This window comes from Mustela nigripes, chromosome 13, assembly GCF_022355385.1.
Source record: "Mustela nigripes isolate SB6536 chromosome 13, MUSNIG.SB6536, whole genome shotgun sequence".
NCBI lineage: Eukaryota > Metazoa > Chordata > Mammalia > Carnivora > Mustelidae > Mustela > Mustela nigripes.
This window is the reverse complement of record NC_081569.1, coordinates 69,143,203-69,157,261: the sequence shown is the minus strand read 5'-3', so window position 1 is coordinate 69,157,261 and position 14,059 is coordinate 69,143,203. Positions and strand designations below refer to the sequence as shown.

The 14,059-nt window shown below is 38.2% G+C and overlaps 1 protein-coding gene across 4 annotated transcripts in view; it reads left to right on the top strand.

Moving 5' to 3' along the window:
* The window catches only part of DMXL2 (Dmx like 2), a 158,706-nt gene extending 146,336 nt beyond the window's left edge, over positions 1–12,370 (top strand). For 2 of the 4 annotated variants that reach the window (XM_059372824.1, XM_059372823.1), the window contains exons 33-44: positions 688–805; positions 3,080–3,142; positions 3,932–4,018; positions 4,099–4,220; positions 5,528–5,666; positions 6,317–6,377; positions 6,506–6,633; positions 7,150–7,227; positions 8,772–8,863; positions 9,508–9,560; positions 10,577–10,794; positions 10,951–12,370. In XM_059372824.1, the coding sequence (XP_059228807.1) occupies positions 688–805; positions 3,080–3,142; positions 3,932–4,018; positions 4,099–4,220; positions 5,528–5,666; positions 6,317–6,377; positions 6,506–6,633; positions 7,150–7,227; positions 8,772–8,863; positions 9,508–9,560; positions 10,577–10,794; positions 10,951–11,160 (1,369 nt within the window). In that variant the 3' untranslated portion in view covers positions 11,161–12,370. The remainder of the gene's footprint in view (positions 1–687; positions 806–3,079; positions 3,143–3,931; positions 4,019–4,098; positions 4,221–5,527; positions 5,667–6,316; positions 6,378–6,505; positions 6,634–7,149; positions 7,228–8,771; positions 8,864–9,507; positions 9,561–10,576; positions 10,795–10,950) is intronic. The other 2 variants (XM_059372826.1, XM_059372825.1) reach the window with 1 other exon arrangement.
* Positions 12,371–14,059: the final 1,689 nt, after the last annotated feature.

The following is a 14,059-nucleotide window of genomic DNA, read 5'->3' as shown; positions in this document are numbered from 1 at the left end:
CTGATGTTTTGAAATTCTACCTGCCCTCCTGCCTGTCCTTTGGAGAAGCAGCATGCTTTTTATGAGGCACCTGTCCCATAATTAAGAGTATTGCTGATAAGCTTGAAAGAGCAAGGCTTTTTAGTTGGGCTATTAAAAATGAAATCTGTGACTTTATATTTATTGTGGATTTATGTAACCAACAGAACCAACCCTACAGTATAATTTAAAAAGAGAATAATAAGAACTTCTTTTGACTCTCAGCTCAACCTGTTCATTCAGAGAAACTGTAATTAGGGAATTAATTGCTAGGTGAAGGGAAAATTTTTAAAAGAACTAAAAATTGGGGCACCTGGGTGGTTCAGTGGGTTAAATCCTCTACCTTCGGTTCAGGTCATGATCCCAGAGTCCTGGGATGGAGCCCCACAGTGGGCTCTCTGCTCAGCAGGGAGCCTGCTTCCTCCTCTCTCTCTCTGCCTGCTTCCCTGCTTACTTGTGATCTCCACCTATCAAGTAAATAAATAAAATCTTAAAAAAAATAAAATAAGAGAACTAAAAATTAAGAGAAATAAATTATGAAATTTTGTTGAACTTAGCGATAGAACTTATTTGCAATAGATAGTGGAGGGTTTTTTTTTTTTAAGTTTCTGTAAATACGAAGCATATTTTCTACAGAGTAAAAGAAGATATGTTAATTTTTTCTAATAGATCCCGGGATTCTTCTGCACTCCCAGTCAAACGACTCTGGCATTTCCTTGTTAAACAAGAAGTCCTTCAAGAGACATTTATTAGATATATTTTCACGAAGAAAAGAAAACAGAGTGAGGTATTTTGAAAAAAAAATTCTGTTGTAGTTTTTGTTTAGTTTTAACATTTCTAATGAAGTCAGTGCTTGATTTACTTTTTGGTTGGAACACATTATCTTTCATACCTTATGGGTAATAGTTTACCAAACTGCAGTGTATTTCTTTTATAAGATAAAATCTTATAATTTTCATTATAGAACAGTGAAGCAACATGGGTCCCTTGGTAAATCCTGTATAACCAAGTGAAAATTGGTCCTTCCTGTGCCATACTTGCTGTTGGGTGTTTACAAATAATAAATATTGTGATGGATTATTTGAGTAATTTAATATATAAATGACTATACTCTATAATGTTTTAATATCATTTAATTGGAAAGCTAACATAGCCCTTTAAAAGCATCTAACATTTTTAGCACTTAGAAATGAACAGGATAAACTTTAGAAACAAGAAATTCAGAATAATTTTGTGAAAGAGAATAAATATAGAAATACAAGATGAAGGAAATTTGCTTTTACAAAGTGAGGCAGAGGTCCTGCATTGCACAGCGATTTTTAGGCTAAATATAAATTAACAATGTAATACAATGCAGCAAGGAGAATCAGGAATTTGAGAGCCTGGAACTTGAGAACCTAAAGTTATCTCTTCCTTATAAAATGAGGGGTGCACAGATCTGTTATATGAGCATAAGTCAGTGCTCAGGGTAGAGTATCAAATGAGATTAAAGATTTGGCAAATAAAATCTCTGAGAAAGAGTAAAGAATTATATTTCACTTAGGAAAGCAAAAACTTACATGGTTCATTTTCCCAAGGTAAAATGTATAACTGCGTCTCTGTTTTCCCCCATACTTGGATTAGCAGAACCTACCCGACTCATTGTTTTCATGAGTCGCCCATATCTAGATGGTAATTGTGTGGTCAGCCCTTGTGAATAGTCATTTATTTTCTGTATGGATTTAAAATTATGTACCTAAATGAAGAAGTAGGAGAAATGAACTGTGGGGATTCTTTGGAGTCTTAGAAGCTTTTTTTGATAATAAGATCCAGATGATACTGAAATCATTGGTGTGTTTATTAGGGTTTGTTAAGAAATCACAGAACCAAATTCTTCTCTTTCATTCAGTCTGCTGTTTACAGTATTTCCTGTAGTGATGCTGAGTCCAAATTCTGTAGAATAAGATCTAGAAATCTAAAAAATAGATTTAACATAAAAGACTCTTGCTCAGTTAGGGCTCTCTTATTTATTCCCAGAAAGCCAGTTCACTGAAGGATCAATTTTTTTTGAGTATTTAGTTCTTCAAATTGTGAAATGTAATGATTCACTGAAAATATATTTTAATTATTCATATGGTTTGTGGTGGTGGTTTGGTTGTATTGTCAGAGGCTCGGAGTGCTGTGGGAAGCCAGGGGTCTAGTTTGCTGGGACCCTCAGTTTTGTCCTTCAAGATCTCTCAGGTTTCTCTTTTTCAAATAAGCCTCTCCCTCTTTCTGCCCCTTTGTCTCTGTATTTTTGGGATTAGCAGCCCACGCTGTGTGTTTTCAAATTTTCTACCAGCAGAGGGAGGATCTCCATGAAGAGGGGGATGGGATAAAGATAAATTGAACATTTCTTAAAATGCTGTGTAAGCATTTGTTGGCTCCACAGATGGGAAGTACATGGTGGGAGTTGGAATGGGAGGAAGAATTTTTATCGTGTACCCTTTTGTACCTTTTGAATTTCAAATTACTGAATGGAATTACTGTCTTGTCCAGTGCTATCCAATAGAACTGTGATAATGGAAAATTTTATTTGTTTTATATAATAGCAGCCACATGTGGTTATGGGGCACTGGAAATGCACCTAGTGTGACTGAATTTTCTTTAATTTAAATGGTCATATATGGTTAATGGCTGTTGTACTGAATAGCATGCATCTGCTGAAAATTTTTCATTAAAGGAAAAAGTGTTAAAGCTGTTAAGACAAAATAAAATCTGGTCACTGAGTTCAGAAATATGGAACAATTATCAAAACTATCCATTCAGTAAGAGTGGTTCATCTTTTTAAATCATTAAATAGGACTTTGGTACTTGTGAATTTGATAAATTCCATGAATTGACAAACTAATCTTAAAAATTCTAAATTCACTCAGTTTTTCTTTCTTGATTTTGTGTTTTTAAAAGGAAAGTTTACACATTAATTTTTTTTTTTACCATCTTTAAGTTATGGATTGACCATTTCAGTGTGAAATTTTTCATTCTCTTTATGATTTCGTTTCATGCATGTGTTTTGTGTTTGTGACGGTGTGGTGTTCATTAGTCTGTAGAAGAACATGTGGAACAGGTCAAACAAAACTGCGTAGTGGAAGATTCCCGCAGCAAGGTAGTATCCCATGCTCTTGGACCTCGCTCGTTCTGAGTTCAAGGAGCTAACCTTCATCTCTGATACTAACCATGCTGGCTAATCAGAATACTCAATGCTCCCAAACACCGCAGTGGCCTTGGGGAGGAAATTCTCCACCGTCCCCAACTTGCTCTTCCTAAGCACTCATGCTTCTCTTTCCTTCTTCCCGCTGTATCTTCATGTTTTCCCCTTTCCATCTGTTCTTAGACATGGTGGTTTTATCTTTCTTCCTTGAAAGGAGAATCTTCTGAGTCTGCAACTTCTTTCATGCCCCTCACCTTTGACCCTAAGCCAGCACACTTTCTCATCCATCTCCTTTGTCCCTTTCTAACTGTTCTTTCCAACTTTCCTTATTCCTGTCTTAGCACCCTGTTTTAAAATGTTTGTTTCTTACATGACTCCTTTATCTTAACTGTCTTTTTCCTCCACTCTGTGCCTGCTAATGCATACACATTCTTACCGCAGTGTCCACACACTTTTGGAAGAGATGCAAGTGGCATCCTACTCTTACTAATGAAAACTATGCTACCCATCTTTCGTGATGGCCATTAATCAGTATCATCCTCTTATCACATCATTTAATCGGGGTGATTACAGGGCATCAGAGAATTTAAGCCAATTGCAAAGCTAAGTCTCAAGATACTAAAATTACTGGTACCTTTTTTCTTGCTGCTGCTGTAACATTTTCTTCTTGTCCTCTTAAATTTTGTGGAATGTGTGTCTCACATTGCTACACGACAGCTGAAACTGCTGATAAACATTTTGTAGGTTGAAGCTGATCTGGGCTATCCAGGTGGGAAGGCGAAAATCATTCATAAGGAATCGGATATGATCATGGCATTTTCCATTAATAAGGTAAAAGTTTTAGTCATTATAAAGATTGTACTTTTTTTTTTTTTAGTGAAATTGCTTAAATTACTGACTCTGCTTTATAGGCGAACTGTAATGAAATTGTCTTGGCCTCAACACATGATGTACAAGAACTCGATGTTACCTCTCTGTTGGCCTGTCAGTCATATATATGGATTGGAGAAGAATATGACCGAGAATCCAAAAGGTTAGTCTTTCTTGTGTAGTCCATTTAAAAAGAGGTTTTTAAGAACCCATTAAATGGTTATGCACATGATTTGAATTATCTTGAAAAGTATATATGTCTCTCCCTTTATTTGGGTAGAGACATAATTGGTTTAGCTACCAATAAAATTCTTACATCAATGAACAAATTACTCACACTTCTTCTATTAGACATGGAACTCTTCATAGTGTTGGAGTCAGAATATTCCCCCCTTCCAAAACCTAATGCCAAAACTGCAACTTTGACATTTAACCCCTAAGAAATGTCAGGAACTACATAGTATTCAGTAAATTCAGCTGATTTGGATAATTCAAGCAAAAAGTAGAATATACCAATATATTAATTAGACTGATTAGTGTTTCTTCTTATCACCTGACAAGCATATTTTTACAGATAACAATGTAGACAACTTTAGGGTGCCTGGGTGGCTCAGTGGGTTAAGCCTCTGCCTTCAGCTCAGGTCATGATCTCAGGGTCCTGGGATCAAGCCCTGCATTGGGCTCCCTGCTCCCTCCCTCTCTCTGCCAGTCTCTCTGCCTGCTTGGGATCTCTCTCTCTCTCAAATAAATAAAATCTTAAAAAAATATATAGACTTTACTTTTCAGTGACACTATAGATACTGCATCATCAGTGTTGTGTAACACTGTCCTATTTTTGGGGTCTCTCCTCCATGTTTGCCCTTCCTCTTGCTTTTCTCCAGACTCTTGGACATTTTATGTGGTTGGGAAATGGTGCATCACAACTTCTTTCCTTGTTCTGTTGGGTTTTCTGTTTTGTTAGCATATAATATTACTACAGAGTTGAGGTCAGCTTATAATATTACTACAGAGTTGATATAACCATGTAATATGATACAGTCCATCACAAAAATTACTTTAACATTTTTATGTGATGATTACTAATACTTCACTTGAAGAAATCTTTAAACTGAGATTTCTTTAAAATGTAGGAATCTGATACATGGAATAACTGTATTAGAAAGACCTTATCTTTTCCTATACATGATAAAAAGAATATTTGTGTTTAAATCTTTCAAAACCTACATTTGTTCCAACTTGTGCAGCAGTAATATTGCCCCCAGACAATATTGAATTTATAAATTTTGTCTAGAGGGAAAAAGCTGACCAGTACTAAAGTAGCATAGGGTTAGGAATTACACCTACATTTTTCTTGTGGATATTTATTCACTCTTTTAAGTGAAGACCTGTGGGTACATAACACAAATTCCAATTACAGAGCTGCTTAAGAGAAAATGGGACTTGCACAGTAACGCACGAATGTCTTTACAGTTCGGATGATATTGATTATCGTGGTTCCACAACAACGCTTTATCAACCCAGTGCAACGTCCTACTCAGCAAGTCAGGCACACCCACCGTCATCTCTGCCCTGGCTGGGCAGTGGGCAGACCAGCACTGGAGCTGGTGTGGTAAGTTATTCACTATTACGGATAGTTACTGGGTATGGACTCACCCAAAAGTAAGTTGAAATCACTCTGACCTAAGAACAATCCTAAAGATCAGGGGCAGTGACTAGTTAGCACCCCGTAATAATAATAGCTAAGATAGTGTGACTCTCTTGTGTCAGGTATGAGCCTTCTGTTGTAGCAACCCTATGTCGTGGGTGCTTTTGTCGTCTCCCATTATCATTTTATAGATGAGCAAACAGCACCAAGGAGTAAAGCAGAGACAAAGAGGAGTTGTGTCTTCTACAGGTGTTTGAAGAAATGTGTCTATCACGCTGTTGCTAGTCACTATAGTTAAAGGGTCCCGTTCTCATGTTCTGCCCCAAAGAATCTGCAAATATTCCTCATTGTCCTCAGGGAGGGCACTTGGAGAAGAGTTCCTTAATCACTCAGCGAAGCTGCTTGGTATCTGCCCAGTTTGTATGGGCCAGGGCTATGCCAGTGAGTGACTGCTTCCGCAGCCTGTTCAGACAAGTGTCCTATGTAAAGTATGTTAGTAATAATCCAGCTGTAAGAGAGTAAAGGTTATGAGAATTAGAGTTGGGCTGAAGCATCTTCTCCTGTGTCTCTTTTCTGATGCACACAATGAATTTGTCTTTTATCTTCTTTTAAAGCTTATGAAAAGGAATCTACATAATGTTAAGAGAATGACCTCCCACCCAGTCCATCAGTACTGTAAGTGTTTTACTTGTGACCCAGAGCATTGTAAATGGCCTCTGTCATTTGGAAATTCGTTGATAGAATGGGAAATACTGGAACTCTATAGCTTTTTCATTTCTTATTTTCTGCTTTTTGTGTTTCAGATCTCACAGGAGCTCAGGATGGCAGTGTGCGAATGTTTGAGTGGACACGACCTCAGCAACTTGTCTGTTTCCGCCAGGCGGGCAATGCAAGAGTTACCAGATTATATTTTAATTCACAAGGCAACAAGGTTGGCTCTTGGGGCTCACTGCTAAATTCATCTGAAAAAGATATTTATGAGTAGATGGTTAGTAAAACTACACCTGCAAACCAGTGACCTGGATTTAAGCTGGGCAGGCAGTTTATTGGTGTCTGCTTGGACACCCCTCTCAGCTCCCATAAAGCACAGGTCTTCAGAATTGTGTATGGATCAGTCATCCATTTAAAGATTCTGAACACCGTGACGATAAAGAGCGCTTTCTGTTGAGTGTGTATGCTGGTGGTACGTATAAGCACAGTCAAGCACCTGAGAGAAACCTTCTAGTTTTTTACTAAATTATCTTAGACACGTTTGGAGGAGAATGAAATAGGTATGGAAATGCATTTTAAAGGCTGTAGGATATTTATAGTGCCTGACTTGCGTAGAAACTACAGTAATAGAAATAGGTGTAGGCAGAATGTTAAGTGAGGTTCGAGTGACTTCATCAATGACTTTGCCTTTGGTTTGCTAAGGAGCTGTGTTAAACATTTATTGCTATTCTTACAGTGTGGTGTTGCAGACGGAGAGGGTTTTCTGAGTATCTGGCAAGTAAACCAGACGGCATCAAATCCTAAGCCTTACATGGTGAGTACATCAGCATTCCCAGAGCAAGTATAGAGGTTGCTTTGTTGTTAAGTGTCTATTTCAAACACTAAATCTCATTGGACATTCCCTCATCGGATCTGTTGAGAAGGGGGCATCTCTGCCCAGCGGCACGGCTCAGCACCCGTTATTGCCCTCGTTTAAACCAAAAAGATTGCTTTTTCAGAACTTGAAGGATGACCATTATATTTGAAAATGTTCAAGGGCTTTCCCTGTATGTGGTCCTACTTCTTTGAAAACTCTAACTTCTTGATAGGTTTTTAAGGTAGTACCTAAAATGAATCAACTTGAAATGCTAACAGGTTCTGTGTATTCTAATTTGCTCCAGCATTTTTCTTACTAAATTAACCAATTCCATTAGGTCACTTCATTCATTAATCCAAACCCTATTAAAACATCTGTTGATGCAGACAAAACGTATCTTCACTTGTGGGGGCTCAGGTAGGGCTGGGAGGTAGTGCTGTCTTGTGCAGAACTTTAGGCTTCATGTCTGTCGATTTTAGTTTTCTAGACTATATGTTTTTAATTATGTATAGAAGATATTTCTCTTAAATTAGTGCCCTATAGACTATCATAACATCTTTACAAAAATGGAAGGGATTTTGAATCAGCTTCACTCATTCCTGGACACCCTCCTGGGTCTTTGCCTCAAAATTTCCATTCATTACCTGATCCAACAAGTAGAGTCCTGCCTGGCTCCGTAAATCATTTCCTATGGCTGTGGAACATTCTTAGGAGTGGTTTGGGGGACAGCCCTAGCTCTAGATAATTTGCAGGACCACTTTTGACCCTTTTATTATTGCTAAAAATCTTCATGTGGAAAGAAAGAGATGGTAAGGAAAGATCATTGTTTGCATTGAGGTTACAAAGTTAATTGGACTTGAGCTCTTCACACTGTAGTCTAAGACCACAGATGGGCATGTAGGATTTTCCCTCCTTGGGTTATTATTGTTTATTATGATTTATATTATTAATTAAAGTTTATTAAATGTATTTGAAATCATTAACACTGAGTTTGGGCCCTTAATGTAATTAAATGCTTAGTTAAGTTCCTCCTATCCTTTGTTAGATAATCTAAAAATAAAACTTAAAAAAAAAACAAGTAAAGATTTTATTTATTTATTTGTCAGGTAGAGATCACAAGTAGGCAGAGAAAGGGAGGAAGGGAAGCAGGTAACCCTGCTGAGCAGAGAGCCCGATGTGGGACTCGATCCCAGGACCCTGAGACCATGACCTGAGCCGAAGGCAGCGGCTTTAACCCACTGAGCCACCCAGGCCCCCCTAAAAATAAAACTTTTAATTCCATGTTTTTACTATTACAGTTTTAAAATATAAATATTTAGCTAATAGTGGGTATTAGCTAAATAATATGCAAATAATAGCTAATTTTCTTATCACACTCTCTATTCTGGATGTTTAACAACAGTTCTTAGCTCACGAATCTACTGCTAGCAGAACTGTGTGTGTGCACGGTTTCAGCTTGTCTGGGCTTCTAGGTAACATCACTTGCCTTTTGTTTCTTATAGAGTTGGCAGTGCCACAGCAAAGCCACAAGTGACTTCGCATTTATTACCTCTTCAAGTCTAGTTGCCACATCTGGACAGTCCAATGACAATAGGTAGGTTGACAGAAGCATAATAAATAAGCACATTTTAAGCAGAAAGGTATTCTTGCTGCAAAGTATGGTCTTTTTTACTTAGTACTGAGTTTTTCTACCTCGTAAATACAAAACTTTCTGTTACATAATCCTTATCTCAGTAGTTTTCCTTATTAAGAAGAGAAAAACAAGTACTTGTAATTTAGGCTCTCAATAAGCAGATGTATTTATGGATAAACTCCCCCCCCCCCCGCCCCCTTCTCAGGTCAGGTTATTGAGACTGTAGCCATCACGCTCAGTACTATCTTGGAGCTGACACTGCTTTCACTGGCAACACATGCCATCAAATAACACCTGTCATTTCCTGGCAGTGGGTACCCCTGGGGTCAGAAGCATTAGAGATAGCATTAGAGTGGTAATGGAAAAGATGAGGGTTTGGGGGATGAGATGGCAGAGACACGGGGGGCCGTGTGAGACAGAAATGTGCAGTTCGAAAAGGACAAAATGTTAGAGGTATCCCCAGCTTCTGCCCTCACCCTAGCTGAGAATCACTGCTTTCTAAATATGAGTGAACAAAAAAGATAGTAAGATGCAATGAGTAAAAGTATTTGACTTGAAGCCAGTAACAAAAAGCACATCGTAACCATTGTTGTTTTCTTTGTAAGAAATGTATGCCTGTGGGACACACTGATATCCCCTGGAAACAGCCTCATTCATGGTAAGTGAGTTAAGGTCTATGATTTTTAATACACTATGAAGGAATGCTTTCCTGGTTTTATTCTAACCAGTGAGTGTTTACTCATGGCTTATAAATGAATAATATCTGGCTATTTTGCTGAGGTAACTATCCAGCTAGCATAGAATAGTCTTTATATATTCTATTTGGAAAATATGGTATGGAGATTGGCGCTACTAACAAGGCTTTTTAGCGATTAGTTGCAAAGTATTTGAGCTCAGTAGAAAGGAGGTATTTTAAAGAATTACACCTAACTATAAAATAAAAGCTACCCTTACAAGAACAAGAAATGCAAACAATGCCATGCTTTAAGACAGTTTTCTCAGCTGGTGTCCCAAAGATCCCTTTTTCACACAATGATCTTGAGAGAAGGCTCCACACTCCAGTATATTTCGGCTAAACACAGCTAGGTGGATTCTTTTATAGAAAGATTTTTCAGTCTTTTGAAATGAGTATAGTTATTTCTCTTCAAATGGTTTTTCTTTGAATAATTAACAGTTCTTCAAGGTGTACCACATACTGGGTTTAAGGCTTTACTTGCATTGAAATGCAGAGAATCCTGAGAAGGCTAACTCCTCACCTTGTAGCTGGTCATTTTCACATAACGTGGTTGAATTTGTGACTTACCTGACAAGAACTTCTGATGAGGCTGTATGGACAGGAACTGGGACAGGGTAGAAACCTGTCCTGGTGGGCATTAAGGTGGGGCTGAGTGGATCATTGAGAAGTTTGGTCTCCTCTGCGCTTTTTGCTTCTACAGGCTTCTTGCAAGGCAGCGTAACCTTTAAACTTCCTGCATGTGTTTTCATATTGAGATTACGGATAAGAACCTTTTTTTCTGTCATTGGATCTTTTTTAATACTTGGGTCATGAGTATAGAAATTGAAATGAAAAATTTGACAGTAATTTCTGTGTTATTTCAATGTGCATTTAAACACTTCCAGAATTGGCAGGATAGCCGTTGTCTGGGAAAGACATCTGGTGTTTTCCTTCTTCAGGTTTCACTTGCCACGATCATGGCGCCACGGTCCTTCAGTATGCGCCCAAGCAGCAGCTCCTAATCTCTGGAGGTAGGAAAGGCTGCATCTGCATTTTTGACATCAGGCAGAGACAGCTGATTCACACATTCCAGGCACATGACTCCGCTATTAAGGCTCTGGCTCTGGACCCCTGTGAGGAATATTTTACTACAGGGTCAGCAGAAGGTAACATAAAGGTGAGTCAGTACAAGAAGTTGGAAGGTGCTGGAGATTACCTGTGTGTGCTCTCAAGACTGAGGAACAGAAACCCCACGGCACTCTTTGATCTTTGGTCTCTTTCTTTCTCTTTTCTAGTGACTTACCCTTTGTGTTTTTACTCTCTTTTCCACCAGGTTTGGAGGCTAACAGGCCATGGACTGATTCATTCATTCAGAAATGAGCACGCTAAGCAGTCCATATTCAGAAACCTCGGGGCTGGCGTCATGCAGATCGACATCATCCCAGGCAACCGGATCTTCTCCTGCGGGGCCGATGGCACGCTGAAAACCAGGGTGTTGCCCAATGCTTTTAACATCCCCAACAGAGTTCTCGACATTCTCTAGACTTAAAGGTTGGGGCTTTATTTTTATGAACATTTTAATGAAAATACACTGTCGTAATCAATAGGCATTTCTGCTTCTTAAGCAGCTGTTCACACACTGAAAACAATGCAGAGAATCCCTGTTGTAGAATCTGAGACTGACCCCAGCTGAGAGTTGCCCATACAGGTTGGTAGACTGACTGCATGTACCTTATTCTCACACTGACATACTCTAAAACAAAACAAAACCCTAGTATTGTATGAAGGGTAGCTTTTCTTTACAGCATTTAGTAAACCTGATTCAGAAAGCATTTGAGGTTAGAAAGCATGTTAGTAAGTTATAATAATGGGAAGGACCTTTATACCAAATTAAGGAGGAAGATGTTGCTGATTCAGGTTTTTCTTCCTAGTCTTCCCACTGATGGAAGCATGCCCGCAGGCTCCTGTGTTCAGGGAAGGATAGTCACAGGTTGTGAGAAGGTCTAGATCACCAGAAGCCCTTTCTGAGCTGTGGCGCAGCATGCAGGGACCAATTCTCTGCTGGGAGAGGTCATTTCCATTCTTTCCTGCTGATTATTTTTCCTGTTAGTGTTTTTACTGAGCTAGTACTGTAACTTGCAAATGAGTGCAAATTTAAATGCAACGTTTTTCCTTACGATTTGCACACTCACATTTTTTGGACTGCTAGTTTTTCTATTTAAATATCTGCCTTCATGTTAGGAATGTAATATGTGAACATGACATATTTGTAGTTGACCGAACATACCAGCTTAGTACTTTTTCTTTCAGGGTTAAACACCCCCCACATTTAAGGCTATGTTGAAACTACACCAATAGAGCATTTCATATCATAATTTAAATGAATGTTAGGCTTTTTGTGGCCAGTTAATAGTTGATGAGATCGGTGATATTATTTATTACCACAGCCTATTGTATAAACTATGCAGAGTTAAAATATTATTTGCTTATAAATTATTAGCCAATGTTGTCATATTTTGATGTACCTCCTTGGTTATGACCAAAAAATGTTCTTGAGATATTGAAACCAATGTCTGTGTGTTTAAATGTTTACCAGCAAATTATCTCATCATGTTAATGAGAATGTTTAATGCCTGTGTGGTAAATATTAAAAATATAATGGCATAAAAGCACCTTTCTCTGGAGGCGATGTGATGTTCGGGCTGTGAAATACATATGTAAAAGAAAAATAAATGTTATTTGTTAGAGTTTTACCTTAGTTTGGTCTGGCCTTCTTTAACAGTATTTTTAACCACTTACTTTAAATGTGAGTAAATGTTTGACTGTTAAAAGAATTTTTAAGGCTACTAGGCTGTTCATTTATTCACAGATATTTACTGAGTACTTTTCTGTAGCAGAAACCATTCTAGAAAATGGGACACAGTGGTGAGCCTGACAGAAGGCACTCAGCATTGGGATTTAGTTGGGTAAGAGCTAATGTGACCATACCTTTTCTCACTTACTGAATTAAATGATGATTTTGCTGCTGACCCCGGTGAAGGAGCTGAGCTGGGAATAGTGCTTATGTGGAGTCAAGGTAAGGGAAAGAGGATGTCTGAATACATAGAAACACAAATTTGATAAAAATTGCAAATATATACATACACTTAGCACAGTGTATCTAGTTAGTAGGCTTTTTGTATGTGCTGCCTCTTCTCCACCTTTGTATCTATTTTCCTAAAGTAGTGCCAGTCAATTTATTTTCTCTTATTGTATCAATTACACTTTTTAAAAAGGACTTTAAGCGGTTGTCCTAGAGTTTGCAGTATGCTTCTCAAACTAACTTGAGCTACTTTCAGGTCACCTTATGCATCACACAGAGTGCAGATACATTATAACACAGTATTCCCAGTTGCTCCCTCCCATCACTGTTACACTGCTGTCATTTATTTCCTTGTCTATAACCCCAGTACATTGCCACCGTTATTACTTTGAAAAGTTACCTATTATATCAATTATGAATATGAAAAGGAAAAATTTCATTTTACCTTCACTTATGTCTTTTCTAATGCTCTTTCATTCTTGATATAGATGTTTCTGACCCATATAATTTTCCATCTCTCTGAAGAACTTCTTGTAAGGCAGGCCTGCTGGCAGAACAGTCTATTTTTACTGATCTGAGGAATTCCTTACTCACTTTGGAAGGATAACTTTATGGGATACAGAATTCTACAGAATTCCACCCCCAGTGCCCCAATACTTCAAATATTTCACTTCACTCCTTTCTTCCGTCCATGGTTCTGGAAAGAAGTATGACACAGTCTTATTCTTGGTCCTCTCCTTACCTTAAGAAGTTGGTGGGCTTCTGTTGGCAAAACCCACAAACGTGGAGTCCCTTAAGACTGGGCTCCAGGAGTTTTTAGCTTGCAAGCCAGTCCACACTCAGACTCCAGGAATTTCTTAATTACATTTTAAGTGTTCCTACCAGTGACTGGCTCTAGCAGCTTCTCCTCGAAGTTGGCTGTCATTACCTGTATCTGCAGGTCTCTTCAGTGTTTGGAGTGGTAGTTTTCCCCCGGGCTTTCACATCCTCTAATGGATCTAAGAAAATATGTTGATTTTTATATTCTGTGCTTTTTTCTTAAGATAAGGACAGGAATGATGACTTCCAAGCTCTATACATTCAGGCTGAAACTGGAAGTTCTACTTTGTATTTCTATAAACATTACAAACTATTTCTATAACTAAAATTTTACTGTGCCATGGTATAATTTATATAAAGTTAAATTTGCATGAGTCAGTGTTATGTATCCCGAGTACTTACTTATTTAGGCTCCTTTGGAGCTTTTAGAGGCTATTGAGATGCAGTTATGATGGTACTTTCTCCAGGGAAAAGATTATGGATTACTTACTGTACTCTAGCCCTGGGCTAAGCAATTTACATAGATTATCTCACTCCCAAA